General features: G+C 43.0%; 1 protein-coding gene and 1 long non-coding RNA gene across 7 annotated transcripts in view; one reads left to right on the top strand and one right to left on the bottom strand.

Annotated features, from left to right (window-relative positions):
* The window catches only part of LOC135497113 (glutathione synthetase-like), a 43,925-nt gene extending 16,312 nt beyond the window's left edge, over window positions 1–27,613 (bottom strand). Inside the window, exons 1-2 of the mRNA XM_064786831.1 lie at window positions 27,435–27,613; window positions 1,703–2,108 (exon numbers count right to left, since the gene is read on the bottom strand). Of these exons, the coding sequence (XP_064642901.1) occupies window positions 1,703–2,108; window positions 27,435–27,528 (500 nt within the window). The 5' untranslated portion in view covers window positions 27,529–27,613. The remainder of the gene's footprint in view (window positions 1–1,702; window positions 2,109–27,434) is intronic.
* On the top strand, window positions 3,635–17,087 carry LOC135497158 (uncharacterized). Of its 6 annotated transcripts, none has more exons than XR_010448780.1 (4): window positions 3,635–3,717; window positions 14,667–14,730; window positions 15,082–15,157; window positions 15,361–15,644. It is a non-coding gene; the product is annotated as an uncharacterized LOC135497158 (long non-coding RNA). The 6 variants fall into 6 exon arrangements; XR_010448779.1 differs by lacking the exon at window positions 3,635–3,717 and adding an exon at window positions 12,743–12,765; XR_010448776.1 differs by lacking the exon at window positions 3,635–3,717 and adding an exon at window positions 15,652–17,087 and having other exon boundaries at window positions 13,481–14,730; window positions 15,361–15,431.
* Window positions 27,614–27,936: the final 323 nt, after the last annotated feature.

Genomic DNA, 27,936 nt, shown 5'->3' on the forward strand with positions numbered 1-27,936 from the left:
ACGCCGATACTTTCCTTGCCCAATCCGTTGTTATTGTCGTTTAAAAGTAAAATCTGAGGTTGGTGGGTTGCGGCCAGCCGGAATGCAATAGAGTTGTTGAGGGGATACATGGAGCAACTTGGGGGGGGAGGGGGCGGCACGATATGGGTGAAGTCTTTTGAGGTGGTGGTGTAGTACTTTGGTAGGTTCGATTCGATTCCTACAGCATGTTATTTTAAATGAAGGTGCAGTGCAACATCTTGCCTTGTAGTGTTCAATTTACATGAAGTACCAGGATCATCCTACAAATCCCGTCTGATGCAGCACTAAATGCAAGGTACGGTACCAGTACATGGGTGAATCATTTCGACGTTATGTGAGACGTGAGAGACCAATTTTGGCGACTAGAATAGAGTAAAGTGGGGGGGGGGGGCGGGCACTAGACTTGGACTTGGAGTAACTCAATCTTGCCTGCCCAGCTGCTGCCTTTAAATAGTCCCTTTAAATATCTGTTTATGTTAATGAGGTTGCAGTAGGGAAGTTCAGCCTAGTGTCGTGCACAGGCCATGGAATGTACAAAAGAACAGGACTCGCTATTCGAAGGACTATTTTCTATTTACGCCGTGTAGTACATACATGTAGTGTATTGGCACGATCAAGGCCGGATGCTGCCAATCTGCGCACACGTTGATGAGGCTAAAAGGGGTATTGGGAAATGAGCATTCCTCCTTCCATTCCGACTGAATACCAGTTTTAGTTACACCCGCGTTCGCGGCCACAACCATGCCAACAAGATGGAGTCTGCAGACCAGAATTCGCCACAAGACTGGTTTCTGCGTTTCGTTTCTGTGTTTCTGTGTTTCTGTTTCGTTTCTGTGTTTCTTGTTTTACAACTACCCCATACGCATACACATACGCAGATGACATGGTACTTATCGCGCACCTCAGGACTTACAAGACATGTTACATGTGTTAGAGAGTTGGTGTGAGCGGTGGCACATGGCGGTGAATAACGTTAAAACTGAAGTAATGTACTTTCGAAATAAAGCCCGACCACAAACGGTATACAATTTCAACTTCGGAGGTGAGACACTAGACTGACAAGGTGGATATAGCTATAGATCCTTGGGTCTGGATATATCATACTCGTTAAACTTTACACAAGAAGCAAATATTCTTGTGTCGTCGGCGAGAGCAGGGCGCTAGGAGGTCTTGTGGTTCAGCATTTCGCAGCCGGTGGTTTTATTTTCGACTCACAGTGGGCAGTCGTGTGGATAATACAATTTGTCGCAGTCTGGTAGTCACACGATTGTCCACTGTGCATTGATGTTGACGGCTCGAAAGTCGGTGTGTTCAAGGGTTGACCATAAGCACCGCCATTTTGGCTATAACTTGAAATCCTAAAGCAATTAGAAGCCTTCAAAATGAAGTGAATGCCAATTTCAATGGTGGGAGTCTGTTCCCTGGTAAACAATGAACTGACTAGCACCCTTGAAATGGGCATTCACCTTGTTTAGAAGGAGTTCTAATTGCTTTAGGATTTCAAGTTCTAGCCAAAATGGTGGTACGCATGGTCAACCCTTTTAAGGTCGGTGTCGGCCTAGCTTCGCCATGGTATTGTGTACATAATGCATAGCAGCATGTGCGCGTTGTCATGTTGGGGTTGGGCACGGATTTATTTAGTGTCTTGTACTAGAATACATAACAAAATTCTAAAAATTACCTATGGCAATCGTACATCCCAGGAGCGAACACCACCATTCCACATGCGATAGTGTTGTACTCGATTTGCTTGATCATCTGGGTGGAGCCGATAGGCCCATCGACCATATAATCTGAACGACTGATCTCCAGGCTAATAGGGGGCGCGCCACTCTCATTTCGCACCAATTCGTAGATTTCAAAGAGTCTTTGTAAAAAATCGTCAGATTTCCTAATTTCCCTAAAGGCTTCATTGAGGAAGTCGTAATCTTGTGCAATTCTGTGGTACATAAGATTATACGCGGACTGTAACTCATTGGCAAGGATAAACAGGTTCCTTTTGAATGGCGACGGCAGGAGGGTCATAGCAAATGGAGAAATCACCGGTAAGTTTGGGCTTTCTGGCGTCACTCTGCATGTGATGATACCTGGAAAAATTGGAAAAATTTTAAATTTCTTTACGTGAGATCATGTTTACTATATTTGTAGCATTAAAGAGCATTTCGTGTACATCCAGACTGCTTTGGCCAATATTGTCGCAACAGCAGCTCCGGTAATAGAGGTGGGAGGGGACAAATAAGGGTAGGCAATAGGTAACTGGTAAAAGCTGTATGGAGAAAGAGGCAATTTGAACTGAGGATGACACTGAGAGTTACATAACATGTGTCATGAACCACCATAATCCAGGGTTCATAGAGACATGGTACAGGGGCATGTTGACCATAATGACATGGTCACTGAACAAACATATGCATTTTCGGAACAGACCAAGAGGGAGAGCAGTTCAGGCTTCCTAAAAGGTTTATATTATTCCATAAACAGCAGAGGTGCTGTAGCGCAGCCGGCAATGGGTTAGGTCAATTATTGTGTTTAAGACAAAACCGAGTTAAAACCAAGTTATCTTTGTTTAAAACCAACTCTCGGTCTCAATTTGACCACATAAATCTGCCCTAGGATTAAGACTAGATTGAGACCGAGATAAAACCTTAGATAAAACCTTAGATAAAACCAGGCTAAAACTCAAGGATTCGCTGAATCAGTTATCATGCATCATGCGCTGGTATAGTCTCAAATGCCTCTCTATTAGTTCTCCGCTGTAGGCAGACTTTCTTACAAAGTTGTCCCCTCTTTGCTTAGCAACAGCAACTATTACAGGTAGAGCAAACATGACTGTTGGTTTTATTCTGATATTTGACCTCAGCAAAGTCTTAAGTCCTAGGACTTAAAACCGACCATGTACATTTGGTAGTGCATTTTGAAAAAAACCTTTAGCTCTCTGTTAAGATTAAAACTTCCAAAGTTTTATCAGAGTTTTAACTTAAATCGGTCTAAAGACAGTTTCGAGACAGTTTTAACCAAAAACATGTTGGGAGGTCATATACCAGTTTTAGCTTAAAGTGATACTATGATGTGATTTACAACTTTGCGGAAATACGTCCGTTTTTAATTGTTGATCACAAATTTTCCATTTTTGATAAGATTTATTATAAAATCGCTGAATGTAAACCACCGCGACCGCGAAAATTTTCATGTTGTGACGTCATCAACGAAAATGGCATCGAAGCGAGCCGTCCGGGCGGGATTAAACCATCAATTTCTAGAAAATGTGCATTTCGATTCGAAAACCTTACCGATTTATGAGAAAGTGACGTAGTCATTTGTCAAAAACAGCTAAAACATTATATGGTGAAATTTGACACGAGTTACCCTTTAAAACTTTCTTAAAGCCGGTGTAGAAGTTTAAAATGTCCTAGGATGAAATGTCCGGGAACAAAGGATTCTATTATGCGCTTCAATCTCTGAGCTATTGACCGTCAGGGTCTCTATAGAACCATATTGCAGAATACAATAGGGCCAGACACTTTTTCCAGGGGGGACACTTTTTACTTTTACACCGGTTTTAAAACCGGTTTTAAAATCTGGTCTTACCCAATACCTGACCTCATCCAATGTGAATAATTATTCACAATGTGATCTTATTTCTGTTCCTGAAAAGTTGTTTTCAGTGTATTTTCTCCTTGAAATCGATCACTTCAGGTACTATTTGTTGCGGTGCCAACCTCAAAATTGACGCCTGGGTCAGCTCCCTGATGCTGCTACTGAGAATAATCTTTGCAAGAAAGTAAGATAACTTTTACGCCTTTAAACTTGTATATTCAAACGGCACGGACATACACCAATCTTTGTCGGCAGAGGATCTATCTCGCCAGAAATCTCCTGAACCAGGGTTTCAATGGGGACAATAGGTTTGAGGACTTGGACTTGGCTTGGTCAGTTGGAATATACTCGGGCTCTGAACTTCGGGCAGAAGTTTCACCGGTTACTGTTAGTACGACGCTTGCTAGCGCTAGCTGGCTTGCTTGCTATTTAACTTTGTTGCTTCCTTCAGCAATCAGGAAAGCTCCCTTGGTTGGTTCTGCCAAATGCTCAGAGGACCCACGTTATATACCCCCAGACCAACGCCAAGAATGCATAAACAATAATTGAATTGACGTCATACAACATTCCTCGCATACCAAACTCTCGGATGACGTAGGTGATGACCTAGTTGCCGGGGAAAACCCACGCAATATGCTAATTAGGTTGAGTTGCTATCGAAACTGACCAGCGCGGTTACCAACTGGGGTGGTAACAAACTAAAGTGAATATTTCTTAACTTTGCCGCTAATCGGCACCAACATCGGCCCCCCCTAAATGCAAACTTGGAGGGCGCATTTACCTAACATATAACACTTACAGTTTCCCAGAGTAACTGCTATCCAAATATTCCTATGAATTATAACCCAAACGAATTAATTAAGTCCAAATGGAATAGTCCAAAGAGTAGTCCAAAATATTAACTACATGTACACAAGTCCAAATGAATGTCACACACATAATCCACAATTATGCGAATGCTGATGTCCTGCACTGAACTAAATATGCAAGACACAAAATGCAAGTCCAAAACTAGCGTGCACTAAAACGTTAATCCAAATCAGAAAATGTAGTTAATCCTGGTTGTGATCATCCGCAGTTGCCTCCAACAAAACGATTTTGTTGATCGGCCGCACCATCTTGTCAGTAAAGGCTGTCTTCAGCTCCACAGAACGTACCAATCCGTCTTTTCCGGGGAACGTCTCGGTGACTCGTGCTAACGGCCAGTGAGATCTTGCTAAAGACTGGTCGAGAACTAAGACCAAATCGTTTACGCGTATATTCGGCTGTTCGGCAATCCACTTTGATCGGACTTGAAGAGCAGAGAGGTATTCAGCGGTCCATCTCTTCCAAAACTGATCGACGACGAATTGGACATGTCTCCACCGTTTTCCGAACATGTCAGCCTTTCCAAAGGTTCCGATTGGCGACGGGAATCCCTTTCCAAAAGGACGCAGCAAATCATTCGGTGTTAGCGGGAGTTGGTCTTTGGGATCGTTGGAGACGACAGTCAGCGGACGGCTATTCACGACGTTTTCAACTTCGGCAAATATCGTATCCAAGCGTTCATCATCGAGGGACTGCTTTAGTAGTATGGAGTTCATCACCTTCCGGGCAGTTCGGATGTTGCGCTCCCAGACACCGCCCATATTCGACGCTGTAGGGGTATTGAAGGTCCAATCAATGTGGTTCTGCAGCAAGTATTCTTTCAGGCGATGACTCTCATTCCACTGGGCAATCGATTCTCGCAGCACACGGTTTGCGCCGACAAAGTTGGTGCCATTGTCGGACCGGATCAGCTTTGGAACTCCTCGTCTTGCACAGAATCGGATTAGGGCGTTGATGAAGGAGTCTGTGTCCATGGACGAAAGCTTCTCTAGATGAATCGCTCGCATTGACAAACAGGTAAACATACATCCATAGCGCTTCTCTTGAGAACGTCTTCTCTTAACGTAAAAGGGACCAAAAACGTCAACACCCAGACACTGGAAGGGATACTTTGATGGTGTCACTCGTTCAGGCGGGAGATCTGCCATCTTCTGCTGCCCCAGCTTGCCGTGAAGCACTTTGCAAACAATGCAGTCTCTGAGAACTCTTTTCACCAGCTGACGGGCCTGTGGAATCCAGTAGTTCTGCCGTAAATTCGCCATAACGTGTTCTCTGCCGGAGTGCCTGCAAAGCCGCTCGTGCGCATCTCGTACGATGAGTGTTGTTACGTGGTCATCTCTCGGCACAATCACTGGATGCTTGGCTGGGTCAGGAATCGAAGCATTCTTTAAGCGTCCCGTCACTTTCAGGAGCTGGTCTTCGTCCAGATACGGCTCTAGTTCAAATATTGAACTCTGCTTCGTGATGCGTGTATTTGATCTCAAGGCGTTGACCTCGTTGCTGTAATGCCTTTTCTGGAGACATCGAAGAATAGCTCGTTCTGCTGCCTTCAGTTCTTCAGGGGAGAGACGGTCATTCATCTTGGGTCTTTTCTTGTGTAGCCACTTGAGGAATCTCAAAAGATACGCCACTGCTTTGAGTAGTCGAGGCCAGCTTGAATATCTGTTGAACAGCTTTACTATGAAATCGTCAGGAACCGTCACGACCGCACAGGACTTGGCTTCCTTCTTGACTTCGGGATCCCTCTCAAGCAGGTTAGGCTGTCCTTCTGGTATTTCTGGCCAACTGTCTTCACTCAACCATAGGAACGCCGGACCTTGGCGCCATCTGGTGTCGGACAACATCTGTTCGGCGTTCAGCCCTCTTGACGCATCATCAGCCGGGTTGTCCTTTGTCCCCACGTAACGCCACTGGCTTGGCCTTGTACCATCATGAATTACGGCTACACGGTTGGCGACAAAGGTCTGGAAACGCTTGGTTTTGTTCTTGACATATTGGAGAACGATGGTGCTGTCCGTCCAAAATGTCGACTCTTGCAGGGGCAATCTTATCTCACGACGTATGAGGTTGTCCATCTTCACAGCGAGCACGGCAGCGGACAGCTCCAGGCGAGGAATCGTCATCGGTGTCATCGGCGCCAGTCTGGATTTCGCCATCAGTATCGTACAGTGCACAGCGCCGTCACTGTTCACCAATCTCAGGTAACTCACAGCACCATAGGCATCGGCGGATCCATCGGAGAAGTGATGTAATCTAGCTTCAGTGATGTCGCCGAAATCGGTCGGATGAATACACCTTGGCACTTGAAACTCTTCTAGTTTGGGCAGGCCATCCAACCATCTCTGCCATCTCTTGATGCTGGCGGGGCTCATTTCATCATCCCATCCTTTGTCGGATCTGCATTCTGTCTGGAAGATCATCTTCGCTTCGAGGACGAATGGACAAACCAATCCCAGGGGGTCGTACATAGAGCTGGTGATTCTAAGAAGACCGCGCCTCGTGAAGACTGGTTCCTTATAGCGAATCTTGAGACCAAACGTGTCCGTCTCCGTGTCCCATTGGACACCGAGGGCTCTCTCAATTGGTAGGGAGTCGGACGTCAGGTCGAGATCTTTTATGGTCTTCGCTCTGTCTTCGACAGGAATGGACAGGAGGACCTCTTTGCTGTTTGAAGACCATTTCGTGAGTCGGAATCCTCCCAGTTAAAGTAACGTTCTCAATTCCTCAACCAGCTTGACAGCGACATCAACACCGGGTACGGATTTTAGACAATCGTCAGCGTAGAAGTCCTGTAACACTGTCTCTATGGTATCGGGATGAAATTCGTCTTTATGGTCTTCAGCCGTTCGTCTCAGGGCGTAACTGCAGCAACTCGGGCTCCATACTCCTCCGAAGAGGTTCTGTAGACTTGAGGTTTCTTCTTGGGATCACCATCCTTCCAAAATAGGAATCGCAATGCGTCTCTGAATTCGGGTTTGACCTTGACCATGTGGAACATCTCCTGGATGTCTCCCATAACGGCAACAGGGCATTCGCGAAACCTCATCAGAACACCAAGCAGCTTGTTCATCAGGTCGGGGCCTTGGAAGACCTGGTCGTTCAGAGAAGTCCCAGCATATGTGGCTGCGCAGTCGAAGACGATACGGAACTTTTCCGGCTTACTGGGATTGACGACATTATGGTGAGGGAGGTACCAAACACTACCCGGTTGCGACATCTCATCTTCTGGAACTGGCTCTGCAAAGCCCTTGTCCAACAGATCCTGCATACCACTTCTGTATTTGTCGTGCAATGCGGGGTCTCTGCTCAATCTTCGGCCCAGAGACTGGAGTCTTTTCTCGGCCATCATACGGTTGTCCGGCAGTTCGGGAGGCGTCTTCTTGAACGGGATGTTGAGCTGGTAATGGCCGTCCACCAAGCTGACTGACTTGTCCCACACGCCGACTACCTTCTTGTCATTTTGTGACATCTGGGGCTGGCCACTTGCAAGAGACTGGCAGGCGTCAAGTCTCCAAAACTGCTCAACTTGGACTTCCAAGACACGTTCATGGTTCATCTTTTCGGGAAGGCCAGCTTGAATAAAGGAGCAGACAGCCGTACTGTCTGCTGGTTGACCACCAATTGGACCGTTCAGAGTCCACCCTAGGCTGGTTCTGATCGCATACGGCTCATCATCTCGACCCCGGCGGACTTCAAGCGGAAGAATGGCTTGTGGGACATCTTGGCCAATAAGCAGCGAAACCCCCTTGTCGTCGACAGAGTTGTCGCATACTCCCGTAAGATGACGCCATCTGCCGATATCCAACTGACTCGGTCCTGCGATGCTATTTGGAAAGCTGTCGATGGCATACACCCTGGGCAAGTCCAGCACACTTCTCTTCTTGGCCTTTCTGGACGTCGGTGTAACCTGAAGACACACTTCGATGGCATCTGTGGCTGCACTTTGACCGAGGGTCTCCAAAGACAGAGCTGTTCTTGATCCCTCCAACTTGAGCTGGGAAAACAAGGACTTAGAGCAGAACGTTCTGTTGCTGCCGGAGTCTAGCAGCGCGTCTGTCTTGATGAACTCGTGCTGCCCTTTCCCCCTGACGTAGACTGAGACAATCGGCAAGGCAATGCGTGTTGAATCTTTGTTCAGTGAGTCACAGGCGAAATTCTCTGCACCATCAGTCTTGACTTGGCTGGGAGGAGTAGCAGGCTTCGCGACAGCGGCATGTTCCTTCTTTACCATGGCAGCATGCAGGAGTTGAGAGTGCTTGAGCTTGCAATCTTTCTCATGGCAGTCACTGGACCTGTGGCATTGACGGTAGCTATGGTTGCTGAAGTCAAGGCAGTTGAAGCACAACCGCTTCTCCTTCACAACCTCCAGACGTCTTGTGGGTTCCATGGCCTTGAACTTAGGGCAGGCTGCAACTTTATGACTCTGGCTGCATATATGACAATTCATCTTCTTGGTCTCGGGCTTAGCATCGCTGGTGACGGACTTGATTTTAGCTGGACTGCTTCTGGCTGCTTTGGTCGCCTGATTATCTTTGCCGGTCGCTTGCACTGTTAAACTGACGCCTGTTTTCTTCTGTGGGAAGGTTCGCTTCTTCTCAACTCTATCCTTGGCCTGTATCTTGCCAAAGACTGGATCATTTTCTTCGCCAGACACCATTTCGAGAAAGGTGACAAAGGCTTTGAAGTCTGGATATGACTTTGTCCGTAGCTTCGACCGATGCGCTTCCTTTCTCCACCTCGACTGGATATAAAGGGGAAGTCTAGTTGAGATGTCTGCCATCCGGTCTTGAGAGTTGACCTCTGCCAATTTATTCATGGCCTTTAACGTTTCGTAACATCCCCGGACATCGTCAGTAAACTCCTGCAGCGCTTCACCAGAGTTGGTCTTTACTGGTGGGCCTTCAACTATCTTCTTCACCCAAGCCTTCGCAATGGTATATTCATCACCAAATCGCTCCTTCAGCAGCTCCCTAGCTCTGGCATATCCTGCTGATGGTGACATCAAAGCGCAAGGACGAATTACTCGGGCAGCTTTACCACAGCAGTATTCCATCAGGCAGTTGAGCTTGTCTCCATCTGTAACACAGGCTCTGTGCACCAGGCTATCAAAACTATTCATAAACGCCCAATACTGCATCGGCTCTCCGTCGAACTTCTGAAGACCGGTCTTGGGAAGACGCAAGGCATCGATTAGCTGTCGCTGTATATCGAGAGGAGCTGCTACTGGCACTTGGCTTGATGACGTATCAATGGCAGGGATTACATAACTCGGATGTGCTGAGACATTCCCTGAAGTAGTCGTAACATTTTGATGCGTGGCAACTTTAGCTGGCTGTGACATCACGACTGACACTGCTGGACGCGGCATGGCGGCTTGGACATCATCGGCAGGATGTGACATCATCACTGGCATGGGCCGGTACACCATCTCGGCCGGAACTGGTTGTGAGATCGTGCCTGGCACTGCTTGGCGCGGCATGGCGGCTTGGACGTCATCGGCAGGATGTGACATCATCACTGGCATGGGCCGGTACACCATCTCGGCCACTTGTTGTGACATTGAGGCGGCTGAGCCAGTGCGGTAAGTCATGTCGGCCGGTACTGGCTGTGGCATCCTGGCGACGTCTTGGGAAGGCTGCGACATCGTGGTTGGAGCGGCAGCTCGAACCAAAGTCGCTGGATCGCATCTCTGGGCGGTAGGCTCAAAGGAAATCAGCCAATCTGGTTCATATGGAGCAGGTACTGTCTTCACGTCAGGAGCCGTTCGCCTATCTGGAGACGCTCGAGGGCGTTGTGTTGTACTGCTGTACTGTCGTTGATGGAACTCCGGAACCAAAGGGTTAAGCATAAATTGTCTCTCAGGAACCCTAACTTGATCTTGGATGACAGGCGAAAGGACTGGATCGGGGGCTCTGTCACGGTCCAGATGCTTGACTAAGGTCTGTTCCTCAGCGTCAGCTGCTCGGAGCTCTTCCTCTAAGGTCATGCGCTCACTTTCAAACTGGAGTTGTCTGGCCTTCTCTTTCAGCGCCAACTCGGACACCTTAGCTTGTCGCTCAGCTTCCTCGATTTCTTGTTGCAGTTTCATTTTCATTGACTGGTGTTGCTTGAGCAGACGGGATTTCTCCGTCAGCCCGGCCTTCTTGGCTGAAGCGATCGCTAGGTAACTAGACACCCTGCTTGTCTTTGATGAGCTGCTGCCTTGTTGGGAGACACTATCCGACGGACTCAGCTTGTCGTTTAGGTCTTCCTGCCTCATCCGTTGATCAAACTTAAAGCGGACGCTTTGGATAAGCCCGAGCATATTCTGGAAATGCTCCCGACATTCAACAGCTCGGGCCGGGTTTACAGCAGCGGCCAATCTGACATAGTTGTCATGGATGTCTCTGAACCTTTCAAAGGCGTTTTCGAGATCACCCAGCGGCTGCTGTAGGAGTGAGGTGTGCAGCCCTTGCTCAAAGGCTTCGTTGAACTGCCTATGCCTCATTGTCATTTGTGCGGCATAACCCCCTCGGCTTCTTGCCATTTGCACGAGTTGTTCTGCTGCCAACTCATCGGGATCGAGCATCTTTGAAGCGACGGTGTGCCTCACGGGCCTCCGTAGTCGATCAGCTGTTGACCCAGTTTCTGCTTCATGTACACTGTGCTCGCTCTGTACACTCTTACGAGATTCTGGCCTGGATGGCGGCAGTTCTTTGTTGGCAATTTCTCGCAGATATTGCCCTTCCATTATGGATTATTCTTGGTGAGGACCAAAGTTAAATCGTGTTGCGGTGCCAACCTCAAAATTGACGCCTGGGTCAGCTCCCTGATGCTGCTACTGAGAATAATCTTTGCAAGAAAGTAAGATAACTTTTACGCCTTTAAACTTGTATATTCAAACGGCACGGACATACACCAATCTTTGTCGGCAGAGGATCTATCTCGCCAGAAATCTCCTGAACCAGGGTTTCAATGGGGACAATAGGTTTGAGGACTTGGACTTGGCTTGGTCAGTTGGAATATACTCGGGCTCTGAACTTCGGGCAGAAGTTTCACCGGTTACTGTTAGTACGACGCTTGCTAGCGCTAGCTGGCTTGCTTGCTATTTAACTTTGTTGCTTCCTTCAGCAATCAGGAAAGCTCCCTTGGTTGGTTCTGCCAAATGCTCAGAGGACCCACGTTATATACCCCCAGACCAACGCCAAGAATGCATAAACAATAATTGAATTGACGTCATACAACATTCCTCGCATACCAAACTCTCGGATGACGTAGGTGATGACCTAGCTGCCGGGGAAAACCCACGCAATATGCTAATTAGGTTGAGTTGCTATCGAAACTGACCAGCGCGGTTACCAACTGGGGTGGTAACAAACTAAAGTGAATATTTCTTAACTTTGCCGCTAATCGGCACCAACACTATTACTGTGCATACCTAGCTAAATTAGTGTCTAGGTGTGTCTCTGATGACATTTATTTCGTAAAAATCGCTGTTTTTTTCTAAAAAGGTGTTTTTGTGGTCATTTTGGCTGTTTATTTCGAGGGTACGGTAGGAGGTCATCGTTCACTCGATAACTCTTTTTAAAATGAAATAAAAGCGTTTTAAGATACATGATATGAATTGATATTAATATTCGTTAAGTGGGATTGTCGGTGGACGTTCATTGGTGAACAGTTGTGCTGGAATTACGAAAATATATCGATATCGTTGAGAGTTCATTCATTAGGGGCCTGCTCTCAATTTTCCTTACAACGCCTCTAGCACTGGGCAATTGCCACCATCTTGAAAAGCAGTGCCGCGGATGGCTATCGCATCGCCACTACGCATGAGAACACGATGGCTGCCCTGCGCTGCATTGATAGTTCGTAATAAATTCACATAAAAACACACCAGAAGATCTCCGATTTTATTTACAAAGATCATATTTTGTTATTCATTGATAAAACAAGCCATTTTACCACAGCAGGTGACACATATTAGGCCTGAATAAGACTTTAGAATTTGAAGTGGTGGTGACGATGCCGATATCCAAGATGGCGGAATTATACCAGTGGTCAAATCTCATCTATTTTGGGTAATTGCATCATTATTTCTTTTTGTGATTGGTGATTTGTAAAATTGAGAATGATTGAAAAATCAGTATTTTTTCACCCAAAGGCATGAGTGAACATTTGATAAGTTTATTGTGATTTAATTGGTAATTTGGTCGACATTTTGACAATTATATTTAGCAATATTTCGATAAATGCGGACCTGCTTCTTCCTCTTTTCGCAGTGACGGTGTTTCGATAACTCAGGTCAGTTTCACGGCAAAAATAAGTGGTAGTTTTGAAATTCGAATGTGCATTTATTGATGTAACGATAAAGTACATTTCCGAGAATAATTAGTGAAAGTTTCAGTAGGTGTCGATTTTTGTAAAGTAGTGTATAGGCGATGGATTGGCTCAGCCATGTGCTCGTCGTGTCAGCGGGGCGCAAGCCGTCATGGGATGGGGGATGTACACTACTGTAACGACCGTCCTTGTGAATGGAATTGTCGTTAATGAGTTCCCGTCAACCCCTGGCAAAATGAATGAACCTTCACCAGCGTTGACGAGAACCAGAGTTTGTGGGGGTGTGCATTGACCGATAAATTATAAGCGCTAGAATATACCCAAAATATGTTTATTATGAACAAACTAGATTCCAGATTTCACTTCACATTCATCCAACCCAATAAACTGCATGGCCAACCAGATATGACCCCAGGTTACCCAAATTCCTTCTCACCACACTTGTTCTACCAACAACCCAGAAGCCTAAATTCCCCTGTCAAAACGACATCTAATTGGAGGAGAAATCACCTATTAATCAAAGTACCAGTCAGATGAACCAAAGCCAATGTAAATCTATACAGGGTGGCCCAAAACAGTTCACCAACCAAGACATGGAACACTCCGAACTAAGATTCCCCAGAACTTGTATCACCTGGAATCACTTTCTGATTATGTAACTCAAAACCTATGCCAAGCAGGGAAGTCAGAACAAGATTAAACACTATCAAAATCCAGTATAAAACAAGTGACATGATCATGACATGTCGGACAGGAATTGTGGGCAACTTTGCCCAGCTTCTTCACACAAAGTTCCAACTCAAACAAACTAAAAGAAACCTCAGGAAAACCCGGTCAGTCTGGCCATAACAGGATATTGACAAACCCAGCCCTAGAGGCACACGAAGGGGGTAAAATTATAGGTCACATGGCAGAAATACGGAACTCGGAATTTGAGGGTTTATACTCACAAGAAAAGCCAAAAGTCAGCAAACGTTCCCATGTACATGACATACATGGTGAAGATTGGGCGTGTCACACCATGCAGCGGTTCAGAGAGATGAGACAAAAATGTAGGCTCTACTCAGCCATAGGAACCAAGCAAAATCACAGAAAGAAAAGGTCTACCCGTCTGGTAGCAAGCGCGCTAGGTATGGACACTGATCAAAGCTAGGGCCCAGTTTTATACAGAAAGATTACCTCATCTCAACGAACCAATGCCTGCCGTAACAGCCAGAATTCACCAACCCTATTACAAAGTAAGCCACACAAAAGAAGCTAAAATCATTAGCCCAGAACACAAAGGAGACCAACGATCATCACTTGAAAATACCTCAGGAGATTACCAAATTATAGGCCCAAGCAAACCAGGTCAAAATTATGACATAACCATTAACCATGCAAGGCCCATAACGACTTCCGTTACACTACTACAATGCACGTGATTGATGGTTGAACATTCATTCTCGTTGACAGTGTATTATTGAAATATTTGATTGTGATGATGGTGTATTGTACTAGGCCTTGCATGCTCCCAACGTGTGGCATATTTCACATTGATACTACCAGTATCAATTACAAAAAAATAGATTGTGAGTAACAATAGGCCTACAAACAATGCTACATGTCATGAGGGTGGGAACGGGGAAGGGGGGGTAACTGTCTCGACGTCCCGTTAGGAAAAAAGGCTTATCCCGTTTCCCAATACGCAATTTTAGCCGAATCGTGGCGCAAAACACGGCTTGTCTCGAATCCCGCTAAAATAAGGGTGTCTATCCCGAATCCCGACAGTTATTTTCGGCCCATCCCAGTGTCCCGAAAATACCCGTTCTCCCCCTCATACATAGTAGACCATATTGTCACATTGATGTTTTCTTTCATTACAGTTAGACTTCGAGATCTACATTTTCGACAAAGGCCTGGTGTAATATTATTACGTACTTGATGAAGGTAATATTAATTTCTTCAAATTTGAAGCATGACGTTAATGGAGTACCAGCACAACTTCATTGACTGCTACGTGGCGCTGGTGGAAACTAAGGTATTGCATCGCTCATATTACTTGAAAAAAACATTTACCCTAGTTACGACCAAAGCTGCTTAGCAGAGGGCGATACCTCATCAGGAGCGCCACAATCATATCATTGGTGTGAAAGCATTTGTATGAAGTTTTTCAGTTCTCAATGTGTTCGAAACCTTAATTGTGAATTTGTGCACTTCGAATTCAAATTTACGTCACTACGTTAGTTTGACATCCATTGATGTCACGGTAATTTCACTGTTATGCTGTGCTGCTTTCAGGTTTAATGACACGAATGAGTACAAGTACATTACATTTTTCGACGAAGGCCTTCTGTAATTTCATACGCTTCTTACGGTTAGTATTGATTCATAATTTCTAGTAAAAAAGTTAATTTTGAAAGTGAAAAATATGTTACAATACAATAGACCTGCAAATACCATATACGCAAGTTTTGAACAAATATCACACATATTCCCCAGTTGACTTGTGATGATATTGATAATGGTGGTGGTGGTGTTATCATGTACATGGCTTCTAACGTAGTGTTTTCTTTTCAGCAACATTCAATAGATTTATTTACTGTATTATCATTTCGACCAAGGCGAATTCGACACTTCAATTACACAAGGTTAGTAACTTTTGTTCACAAAATCCAAATGGAGGCAAATACAGAACAATCAAACTTAGTCATTCCAGTCAGTTACTGAAGCACAGTGAAAACTGTCGGGAGCAGTGCAACTGATGGCATGTCAAACTTCCAGTGACTGTCCCTGTCCATATATTTCAAGACAGTACAAATCTTGTAATCATTTTGTTTATGCAATGTACGTTATTATGTATCATTTCAGCACAATCAAACTTAGTCATTCCAGTCAGTTACTGAAGCACAGTGAAAACTGTCGGGAGCAGTGCAACTGATGGCATGTCAAACTTCCAGTGACTGTCCCTGTCCATATATTTCAAGACAGTACAAATCTTGTAATCATTTTGTTTATGCAATGTACGTTATTATGTATCATTTCAGCACAATCAAACTTAGTCATTCCAGTCAGTTACTGAAGCACAGCGAAAACTGTCTGAATTAGTGCTGCTGATGGCATGTAATTACTCTACTACCACTACCAGTGGCAGTCAATGTCCAAATATTTTCAAGTGTGCGAAATTAGTACTCGTCTACTTCTTAGTGTTATTTGAATGCAATGTATGTTATAAAAATATTTTTTCAACACTATATCAACATTCTCATTCCTGTCAGTTTCTGAAAATCAGCTAAAGCAATCGCTACCAATGCAGCTGATAACAGCAATTCTTTTTGTTCCCAATGCCCATCCATGACAATATATTTCACGCATGTGACAATCATGTAATCATCCTGTTTTTTGTGTTCTATTCATGCAATAAATAAATTCAGTATTTTCAAATCATTGGTGCTACAAAACTATTCTCATTATAGATTATTCATATTTTATAAAATGCTGTCATGTCAAATTTTGTGTCCTATAAATCATAATGAAGTCGGCATTTTATATACAACTTTTGTACTCCTCCTAAATAAACATACAAATCTTGTTTTATGTAAACTTTGTATATGTGACCCGTCACAGCAAAACCAGGCGCATGTCGCTCTGAGCTTGGCAGGTTGAGACGGACTGTTCTAATCTTTCATTAGCGACACCATTTCTTACCAGAGTGCCTCCTTCATTCATACATCTTGTACTTTAACTCAAGATACCCATCTTTGAATATTTTTAGTATACCAAGTACTACAATGTCAATGTATTGAAGTCATGTTCTTGTAGTGTTATTGGCTTTCCATTATCTTGTCAAAATACCACTTGGTTCTCGCAAAATCTCAATAAAAACAAATGCTATTGCATGTATTGCATATTCTAACAGCTATCCACTGTATCGATTTATCCATCATCTGTACTATTTGTCACAAAAATGTTATATTATGTAAATCATATTTCATTACATAATGCACACTGCCAATTACTGCTGAACCATTCATATGTCATTTAAATAAATAATTTTCAACTTTTTAAAACCGTCTTATAGTACTGTTCTTGTCACTTAGCTGAACCAATTGCTCTATAGCATGAAATTTCCAGAAATGCCCCAGGGACTGAAAAGTGCTGTTTTAACAGAGAGGTGTCCTAAACTGAGAAGTCGAGTTGAATGGAAACAACCAATTTGGAACCAAAAACTACTGTCCTTATTAAAGAGGTTGTCCTCAATAGAAAGGTGTCCACAAAAAGTAGGTCCACTGTATATGAAAGTACAAACCCTGGTACATGTAGTGACATCATCTACTCCTCGATGTGGACACCTGCAAATGCAGCGACAATGTCACATCAGTTATTTAATTCATCATCCTTTGTGCAGATGGCACCACCCATCAAACATGTTGGTGACGAATAGTGTCGCAGCATTTCGTCACCGAGCTTTCACGAAAGTGCACTGTCATTCATTCAGCCATAAGTGTAAGACTGTAGGGTTGTTTCCAACCAAAACATGTTCGAAATGTGTCAAGCATTCGGAACACCCAAAGACTGATTAGAGAAGTCAAAATTGAATGGAAACAACCAATTTGGAACCAAAACTAGTGTCCTTATTGGAAAGGTTGTCTTTAATAGAGAGGTGTCTACTAACGGAGGTTCCACTGTATATAATGTAGGAACCCTGGTTGTGACATTGTCCACTCCTCCAGCTGCACACCACCAAATCCACAACAATGTCACACCAGTTATTTAGTTCATCATGCTTATGGTCATTGTACTTTCATCTTACACGGTTTCAATAAACGATTTGTAATTAGTACAAATTCAAATTCAAATTAGTTTATTAATCAAAAGGCCCGGAGGGCAAAGGTACACATGGTACAATAGAAATACAATGATTTTGATTGAAAGTACATAAGACATACAAAGGATACATGACAAAAGTAACAATATAAAGTCTACTACCGGGGTCAAACCTGGAGTAGATACTAGTAGGTGGGAGAGAGGAGGTCCTTATTTTATGCGATCAGAAAAGCATTTCTGTAAAAATGATGATAGCTTCTGACAAATTCCAGGGTCCTCATTTGAAAGAAGCCAGATAAACTTATTTCCTGGTGAGAGACCTGAAAAGTTGATGTTGTTCTCATTGATAACTGAGAAAAAATCGTTCCTTGAAGCATCATATTTTGGGCAGGCAGTTAGAAAGTGAACCTCGTCTTCTATTGAGGTCCCATCACAAGAACACACCCTCTCTTCAACTTTAAGTTTTTTGTATCTACCTCTTTCAATGGCTAGATCGTGACAGCTAATGCGGAAACAACAAAGGGATCTTCTTAAAGAAAAACTTGAAATTGAAGTCAGATATTTCTCACAGCAGAGTTGCGTTTTGAAGGACCTATAAGTGCGTAATTTGTTTTTAGCATTTGGATTCCGAGAATCATCCCAAATTTCTAGCTTCCACTTTCTGTAAAATTCTTCACCTAATTTATGAACAAGACTGGAGGATGAAACACTTTCAGCATTGTTTGCATCCAGATTCAGACAACCACAAATAAATTTTATACAAGAAAACCAAGACTGTTTTCCTTTGTTGTCTAGATCCTTACTAACTTGTAAGGCACTGGTTAAAATAGACTTCGAACTAATTTCCCCATCCACTGTGTTGAGAGACAAGGATTCAAGCCTTAGCCAGAAAGAGAACATAGATTTGGCTATCATTAAATACAGTGGATGTCTGCCCAACTCGCCATACACGGCCAGATTTGTGGCATTTGTGTTAACACCCAGTACATATTTACAGAACTTCATGTGAAGGTTCTCACAGGGGAGATTTTCGAATCCCTTATCAATCTTAAATTCTCTCTCTCTTTTAACTTTTGAGGACATAGGGTTAAAACATCCCCAAATATCACTGCCATATAAAAGTATTGGCTGTATAGTGTGGTCAAATATATGGAGTAAGGTTGAGACATTTGGAAGCTGAGAGCTAAAGATACGCCTTAATTTAAAAAAAGCTTTAAGGGCTTTGTTATGAAGATCACGCTTTGCCTCAGCAAAAACGCCGGAGGCTTGAAAAGTAATACCAAGATATTTGTATTTACCAACATTTTCCAGCTGGTGTTGACCAATCATGAAGACAGATTTATCAATTCTTCCTGCCTTATTAAATATGAGAACTTTTGTCTTCTTAACATTTATAGTCATACCCCAAGAGGAGCAGAAATTATTCAAGCCATTCAAAGCTTTTTGGAGACCGCTGGCAGTTTCTGAGAGTATAACAATATCGTCAGCATACATAAGGCAGTGCAGCTTGAGATCTTTTAAGGAGACAGGATCACTAGAGTCATCAAGTAGACTTTCTAGGTCATTTATGAAAATCTTAAAAAGATTTGGACTAAGGACATCTCCTTGGTGTACCCCTATAGCAGAAGGGAAAGAGTTAGATAACTTGTTTGAGGATTTGGCACACAGATTGACTTTTTTATACATTGATTTTATGCTATCATAAAATTTACCATTTACCCCACTTTGCTTTAGTTTTAAGAAAAGTGCCGGATGGAGAACAGAGTCAAAAGCTTGTTTAAAATCGACGAAACAGGTGTATAGTTTACCCTTGTTAGAATTAGTATACTTCTCAATCAGGGTTTTTAACACAAACATATGGTCAGAAGTACGCGACTTCTTGGAGAAGCCAATTTGAGCTGGGTTTATAATTCTATTTACAGACAAGAATTCTGTTAGCCTATTATTTAATATGGTGTTATACATTTTTCCTAAGGTATTCATAACAGTAATCCCTCTAAAATTAGAGGGGTCTACTACACTTCCACTCTTATGAATTGCAGTAATATATCCTTCACCCCATTGTTTTGGGTAGTGAGAGCTAGAGAAAACTAAGTTAAAGATTTTCTGATAGCAAGGTAACATGTTTGTCGCGCTATGCTTTAGCATTTCGTTGGAGATACAGTCCAGACCGTGAGCTTTATTGTTTTTGAGAGACTTTAGGCAGGACAGAATTTCATCAGTGCCGATTTCCTTGTCCAGAATATCACTTCCAGTATCAGGATTCGACTTGAGAAGTGATAGTTTGTCAGCTAAGGACTTATTTAGATTAATAAGGTCAGCTGGTACTTCATTCAATTTACGGAGATAATCTTCCCATTCATTTAGAGGAATTTTTGACATTTTATTTTTGCCTTCCCCGCCATTCTCACTTTCGCCCTTCAGTTTATTAAGAAGACCCCAATACTGAGAAGGGTTATTTTCAAATAGGTTATCAAGTTGCGACATAAGTTTATTGTAGTGAGACCGTTTTTGTTTTTTGATAGCTGTTTTGTAGTCTCTCATAGATTTAAACAATAAGCAGCGCAACCTATGGTTTTTTGGAGAGAGGGCAAACGCGGAGCTTAGCTCGTCAATACGTTCCCTCTGCACCATTAAAGAAGCATTGTACCAAGATTTACCTTGCTTTTTACCAGATGAAGACCCTTTCCTTTTCAAACACAGGTCGGCTGTTTTTATCAAGATATCACTAGTTTGCGAAGCGAGGGACTCCACCTGGTCAGCAGAGCAATCAGAACTCTGATCAGAGCTCAAAAAGTTTTGAATTTTGTCTTTTATTAAGGGGTGATTGAAATGCGATGCGTAATTTGCAATACAAGCATTACTAAACTTGAACCCGGGTTTTGCAGATTTATAAGTTTTCACAGAGTCTACAGGGAGCTCCACTGACCAGTTAGCAACGATTCTTGAAACAATCATACAATGATCAGAATTGACACTTGAAAAGTCCATTACTGAAAAATATAGAACAGACTGCAGCAACTCCTCAGAACAAATGGCATAATCAATAACACTACTGCCCAAGGGGCCATGATAGGTGAATTTACCCTGATAGTCTCCAAGAGTTCGGCCATTAAGAATCCTAAGTTGCGAGGAAATACAGAAGTCCAATAGAAGTTTACCCCTACTACAGGACTTGTGTAAGTCCTGGATAGCTGTTAGAATATGCAATACATGCAATAGCATTTGTACTGTTGACGACTATGACACTCCTCACAAACCACATTGTGAATCAGACGCCGATAGGCTTGTTGTCATTTTGATTCTAACATGACGTTTGAAATTAGCGCCGCCATGTCAGGTCCTGGTGGATTTCGTAAAGGAAATTAGAAAATGATCGATTTTTTCTGACAAGTTTCGCTGTGCGATTACAGAACACCGACGATATGCGGGTTCCTCGAGTACTGGGAAATTTACATATAGTTGTTTCTTGGCGATCAGAAGATATCATCCCAAAAAGGACGTTGTAATTTAGGAGTAAAATGGTAATACTTATTTTCATTGGGACCGCATCACCGCAGACATGGCGGATGAATACGATGGCCAAGATAGGGGAATATGTAGCATTTTAAAGATATATCAACAGTGCCTACATTAAAGATGTGATTTCTAGTTTTTATTTTGAATTGATAACAGTTTCAGAGGAAATTTGGACGAAATTGGTGGAAAATAACAAATGTACTTTTTGTGATAGAAATGAGATAGATGATGATTTTCATTTCTGAATGTATGTCCATTCCATGCAGATTTAAGACAAGAGTTTTTGCCATCAGTACAGCCTGATCTACCCTCTTTTATCAATGAAATGAAATCAAATTATTGTATAACTATTAGAAATATATCAATCTTTTTGTATTGAGCAAGAGAAAAAAGATAAAAGAATATGTTACCGCATGTATTGTAGACTTGGGGCCGCCGTTTGTACTCTCTGTAAGAGTTGCATATTGTTAAATTTGTATGGGCCGGAGGCCTTATATTAGTAAGAATAAAATAATAACAATCAAAAAAAATTTTAAAAACTAGTTTGCAGTGAACTGGTTTCGGTACTCATTTTCCGGGGAAGTGCTTCGTCCTCAATTTTTCACCGAAATGTTGAATGCGATCAAATTGCGTTTTTCATGTAATCAACACCACTATCGGAATAAAACTTAGAGGTTTCCGTAGATCGCAAAAACCCCACATACAGTAAAATCGAAAGTGGACAGTCCTTCCAGAAAGTAAATGTCCACCGTTTTTTCAAAATATCACAGAGATAAAATAAGATATTTGAATGCTGTTTTCAGCAGAGTATGGTATATTTAGTTTGTCATATATCTGAGGTATTTGGATGCACCTAATTCGATCCCTTTATTATGTAACTAACATTTCAAAAAGGTCCAAAAATCACTTTTTTTATTTCATATGCCTTTTCAAAAATTCAAATGAGCCCATGAATTGTGCTTTATGACCATCATTTTTTGGCACTTACAATTCCATAGAGTGTGTTCGATAGTAAAAACAAATGCACATTTTTTCTTAGGATTTTTATGTTATTTTTTTAATCTCTTCCATGACTGTTGATAAAGACCCCCCCCCCCCTCCCCCCACCCCCACTCCTTCCTGTATGAGCTGTATGGGCGGTTATTGCCGCAAATATTCACCAACGCGCGAGGAATAGCAAGTGACTCCTAGAAGCCGATGAGGCGTATATTCGTGGCGCGTATAGCTGTAATTTCTCAAATCTGCATTTCCTAGAATCGTCGTGAGGGATTTTAGAAATTACAGCTGTACGCGCCATGAACTATTCGCCTCATCGGCTTCTAGGAGTCACTTGCTATTCCTTGCGCGTTGGTGATATATTTGCGGCAATAACCGCCCATAGAGCTGAGTCGGCCATAAAGACCCTGACTGACTGCATTGCTGACCACGAGGAGTGTTCTCAATGGCAACCAGCTGTCATGCAGAACAAAAATAAAATAAAATATAAAGTGACTTTTTGGACAGTTTTAAAATTGCCTGTTACATATTGAAGAGACAGGATTAGCTGGGTCCAAATACATTTGATTCATGACGCACTAGATATACCATTCTCCACTGTAGTGAAAACCGCAATCAATTATCTTATTCTATCTCAATGATATTTAAAAAACCTCCGGACATTCACTTTCTGGAAGGACAGTACATTCGGAGCCCACGTATGATATTGTGGTAAACATGAGACATTCATTCATTGTGTATATTACATAATTGTGGCAGGTGAGTACAAGGCGGTCCAAAACAAAATCACACGTTCAGGTACGGCGAAGACAGAACCCCTAACAACAACAACAACGGTGATTTTCAGTGAAATTCCCTCATAGATTTTAAACATCTACAGGAAATCCACACTCTTCTGTGTGGGAGGCTGTAGATGCAAGGGGTAACCAACTTTATTAAAATGTGTGATTTAATTGGTATGCTGAGATGCATTGTTTTTGAAAACAATAGACTTCTACTCGAACACTATATGATGTACTGTGTCTTTACCGTGTATATGTCGCTATGGTGCATATGATATGTGTGTTCCACTGCATAGTTATTGCGCTGTAGCCATTTGATATTTTCACTTGGCTACAAGTTAGAGATTTTCTTCTTACGTTTTGCTCACCCTTAATAGTCTGCACCATCGCGCTTTTCCGATAACGCACGAATTCTCGTAAAATTATTTGTTTACCTTTATGGGCCTTAAATGTCACTTTATTTCCTCTGTGAAAAATGATTACTGTTTCTCTAAACGAAAGAAAATGTTATGCAGATGCCAAAACTGTTGAAGTACTCCAGAGTAATACTTTTTTTTCACGGTAGTAATAGTTTTCGAAAGTTAGTAAAATTCCCGATCTTCTCATTGTGACTGGTGACCATTGGTCTATTTTGATGACGCCACGAAGAATGACTGCGCCGGTCTGAATGCACAGATCGGAACCAATTTTTTTCATTGGAGGATTTTCAAATTGTTTCTAATTTGGATATTTTCTGTGGCAATACGCATGCGTTGGGTCTGTAAATCTATTTCCGGTAAATGATCATTTCTCGAGTTATCGAGCTACTCGGTAAAGCGCGATGGTGGGGACTAATTAGAATACATAGCAGTGGCTATTGGCCACAAATCTTTTGGTCTGAACATGTTATAATGATGATAACTAGAACTGAGAATTCACAGGCTGTGAATTCATGACTCCGGGGAGACTGGTGTGGGAGACTGGTGTCGGCGAACTGGTATGAGTTGGTCTTGAGAGTGGTAACTGAAAAACTGAAGATGCCAACTGCGCCGCGGAGAATTTGAGGTGGCACATGATAGAGTGAGGAATTTGAGCTGCCGGTCATAATTGAAAGTCTATAAATATTCATCAGACTTCTGCCGTTCTAGATTATTCTTTAGGTCTAGCCTAGTTATACTGTAAAATATGTGATAAGCGAACGGCCCACAAAACTGGTCGAGAATAAATCATTGCGTATACATGTTCAGGTCCTTTGAAATAGGCCTTGATGACGCTGATGACAAGTGTCGTTTTCATGTGGTTATAGCCTATAAGTTATTGGTGGTAGACTTCTACCGCGTTCGTGCAAAAGTACTTGGGCTCATTGAGTTGAATTGGATGAAAAGAAAGACAAACAGGATGTGATGATTAATACTGGGTTTAAGTCAATTCTTCGTCCAAATCTACAAATTCTAGATCATTGTCTTCGATTTCAATGTTACCAAAATCAATAATGTCTTGATCAACGTGATCTGGCACTGGCTCATCTCCTTGAAGCAGTCCGCACGCACGCCAGGCCGCATGGATTGCCTCTTCCGTTGTAGGGGCCCAGGAGTCGCTGATAATGCGCAAAAGCGTATCCCTAGTAATTGACACACAACGACCATGTTCATCATTACTTTGGATCTTCCAGGCCTTCCACATTTTCCGCATGTTAATTTTGAAGGAACGGATGACAGTTTTATCAAATGGCTGGACCAAAGAAGTACATCTTCCTGGAACCAACTGGATAAAACCAGGCGCATCTTCAATGTGATGCTGAACCTGGGCACTTCTATGGGCTGGGAACATGTCCCATATCAACAAAAATGGAAAGGCATCACCTACAAAAGGGAGAAGACTGTCATTAACCTACGATAGTAGTGTCTGCCAGTTTGCCCAACCCGTTTCAGACCCGGTTACTCGGACATTGTCCGGTGCATTTTCCCTCAAATCCTGGATTACTTCCCCGTCAGCCCTCAGTCCTCCCATCCCTTGTAATCCCTAAAGTTACGGTTCATCCTAGTTTCGGATTCCCTCGGGACGTGCGAAGATCAATTTGTTTTGCCCCCTTTTCATTGTAGGTGTACTGTGGCGCCATGTCAAAAAGAGCAAACGTTTCATTCATGTTTGTCACAAGTTCACTCCCATTTTCATCAACCGTCTGGGCAACGTTTTACTGAAAATTGGCCAAAGTTCATCCGCGTTTTCGAGAATAGCCGTAGAATTTTTGCATTGTTTCCTAAAACTAATCCCGTTCCTAGAGAGAAAACCAGTTAGCCACCCTCTGGACGCCCTGAAGTCTGTTAATTGTGGCCGATGCTGCCGGTATTCCTGTTGCTGCTGTTCGGGAAGCACTGACCACCATGTTCGGAAAGACTGTTCAGCTTTAATCATCATGTCGTCGCCCGAGACAGGTCATCCCTGTTGTCGCCTTGTTGCCATCCATTCACGAACTGACCTGTCAACCTCTGGCAATAAGGCAGAAAACAATGTGGACTTTAGAAAAGAACAATTTCAAATTTAAAGTTCCAGGTTCTCATGGACATCAAATTTGAAAAGAAAATGACATGGAAGATGGCGTTAATTTTCTGTTAAAAGTACAATACAGCACTCACCAATGCCCCTTTGTCTTTGTCTGCGCCTGTTGACCTGCCTGCTCGTAGTTTCGCGATTTCTCTCTCGGAGGTCATTCTCTTCGCGGAGCCATCGGCGCATAGTCCCGGAGGGGATGTTATGCTCCCTGGCAAACTGGGCCGATGAAATCCCATGAGGCTGCCTGATGTTTTCGTTTTCATAGTCATCGAACAGACGGATTTTCTCCACCAGTGAATACGATCGGTGACGCCGAGCAGGAGGTTATAAGGCATCGACATTCTCATCAACATTATTGATGTCGCCATTATCCATTGGATGAACGAAATCAGAAAACATTATCAAAATTCCAAAAAAGATAGTGCACATCATTTTGGTTTCTTGCCGACACTTGCGATTGACAATCTTAAATGCACGAGTAGGCCAGCGTTAAATCGGGTTATTCAATGTCATTTAAATTCAAAGTGATATCAGACATGGATTTTGTGGTACATGTACATGCTCAATAAATCATGTCATCAGCGTCATCTGGGCCTATTTCAAAGGACCTGCACATGTATACGCAATGATTTCCTCTCGACCAGTTTTGTGGGCCGTTCGCTTATCGCATATTTTACAGCAGTTAGTTGTCTGCAGAGTCACAGACAGTCACATACAGTCGATCGGGTCGTTATTTATATACACCCAATGGACTATTTTCTTTGAAGTCTCATAGTATCGTCTTGTACTGCAAGAAACCATTGTACTTTGTGATTTAAATGCTTGCATTCGGATATAGGGAAGGTTAGGAATGCATTCATTGTACTTATTCAGCCTACTTGTTGGGATTTATAGTCATTCAAATGACCGTGGTTTCGGCCGATTCAAAAATGCGAGCATGCTTTTTGCCTACATCTACCTTATTTAAGGAATTGAACCCGAGGCGGTGGACCTTGGTTGAGTTACCAAGACACTCGAGGGTGGAGCTGAAATACAGTCCAAACCCGAGCCGATAGGCGAGGGTTTGGACGAAGTTTTAGCTCCACTCCATCAAAAATAGACGAAGTTCTAAAATGGACGAAGTTTTAGCTCCACTCCATCTAAAATACCTGAAACTTAAAAAGATAGGCCACGAAAATAACTTGAATATGTGCGAATTTGGCAAATTCCATCCATCGCCGCCGGGAGCGCCGGTAGCGCCGTTGTTTACATTATCGATGTTACGGCAACGTTACAGAAAATGAGACATGTACATTTTGTACAGCGCACATAGGAAGTCTGCATCGGCTCGCTCAAGTGATGCTAAAATCCGCGCAAATGGGCTATTTGGAGCGTTTTTCTCGGCAAATATGTGTCTTTGACGTACGGGGTGACGTGTGCATGGTTTCCACATTTTAGTGCAACCCGAGGGAACTTTGGTAGAGCATCTTGGTTGCGTGTCCAAAACACTCCACTCTCAGAACGAGGCTTATGCATTTTCCATTTAAAAGTTGACTTTACGGTACCAAGGTATTTTAGAATAAAGAATCAAAAGATTTGTGTAAGATGTTAATCTTGGTTAATGTTCGGATATCCGAAGGGATGTATTAATCTATCGTGGTCAGGTGCTTTCTTGACATTAAAGATATTTTCTGGTGTTCGAGAGAGCTGGAGTCATAATAATAATATTGGGCTCTTTTATAGCGCATTTTCATGGTTTCTCACCTTGCACAATGCGTTTTTGGGACCGTTTAATGTTCAAGTCTCCGCAGAAATCAATCTGGGGTTTCAACAAGCAGCTACTAAGCGCTCAATTGAACTCGACCAATAGGAACTTGGAAGTTTTTAAGTGGCCACTCAGCCGGGAATCGGACCCACGACCTCTTGATCATGAGACCAACGCTCTACCACCTGCGCCACCGCAGTGGTAATGAGTCGTAACCCATGATAATGTACCGCAGAATATCAATCGCCACTCACCATGCACCACAGCGTAGCCCTTGACGAACCCCACCAATTCATCCAGCGATTCTTTGCTTATTTCCAACAAAGTTGTTTGAATATCCTTGTCCATCTTCTCAGATTAACGTCCCTGGCCTGTTGTTGATTCGTTCAAAATGTGAAAAGACAGAAATACTGTGGAGACGCTATTTAGCCGGTTTAGGTCCATGTTCGCCACAGGCCTAAGTAGACTCATCATCATATTCATATGGGGCTCTTTTGGGGACTAGGTAAAGTCATGGCAGGCTGGTTTTGCATTGTAAGTTTCACGGGCTGAGTATTGCTTTAATTCATATTGTGTGGCTATGAGTAAATTATCGGGTAAGGCCACATGTTTTTTAGCTCACCTGTCAGGTGAGCTAATACGATACCGCGGCGTCTGGCGTCCGTCGTCGTCCGTCGTCGTCGTCGTCGTCGTCGTCCGTCGTTAACTTTTGACAAAATCGTGGCACGTTTCTCAATCGCTTGACCCAGAAAGTTC

The sequence above is a fragment of the Lineus longissimus genome, chromosome 12, assembly GCF_910592395.1.
Source record: "Lineus longissimus chromosome 12, tnLinLong1.2, whole genome shotgun sequence".
Lineage (NCBI taxonomy): Eukaryota > Metazoa > Nemertea > Pilidiophora > Heteronemertea > Lineidae > Lineus > Lineus longissimus.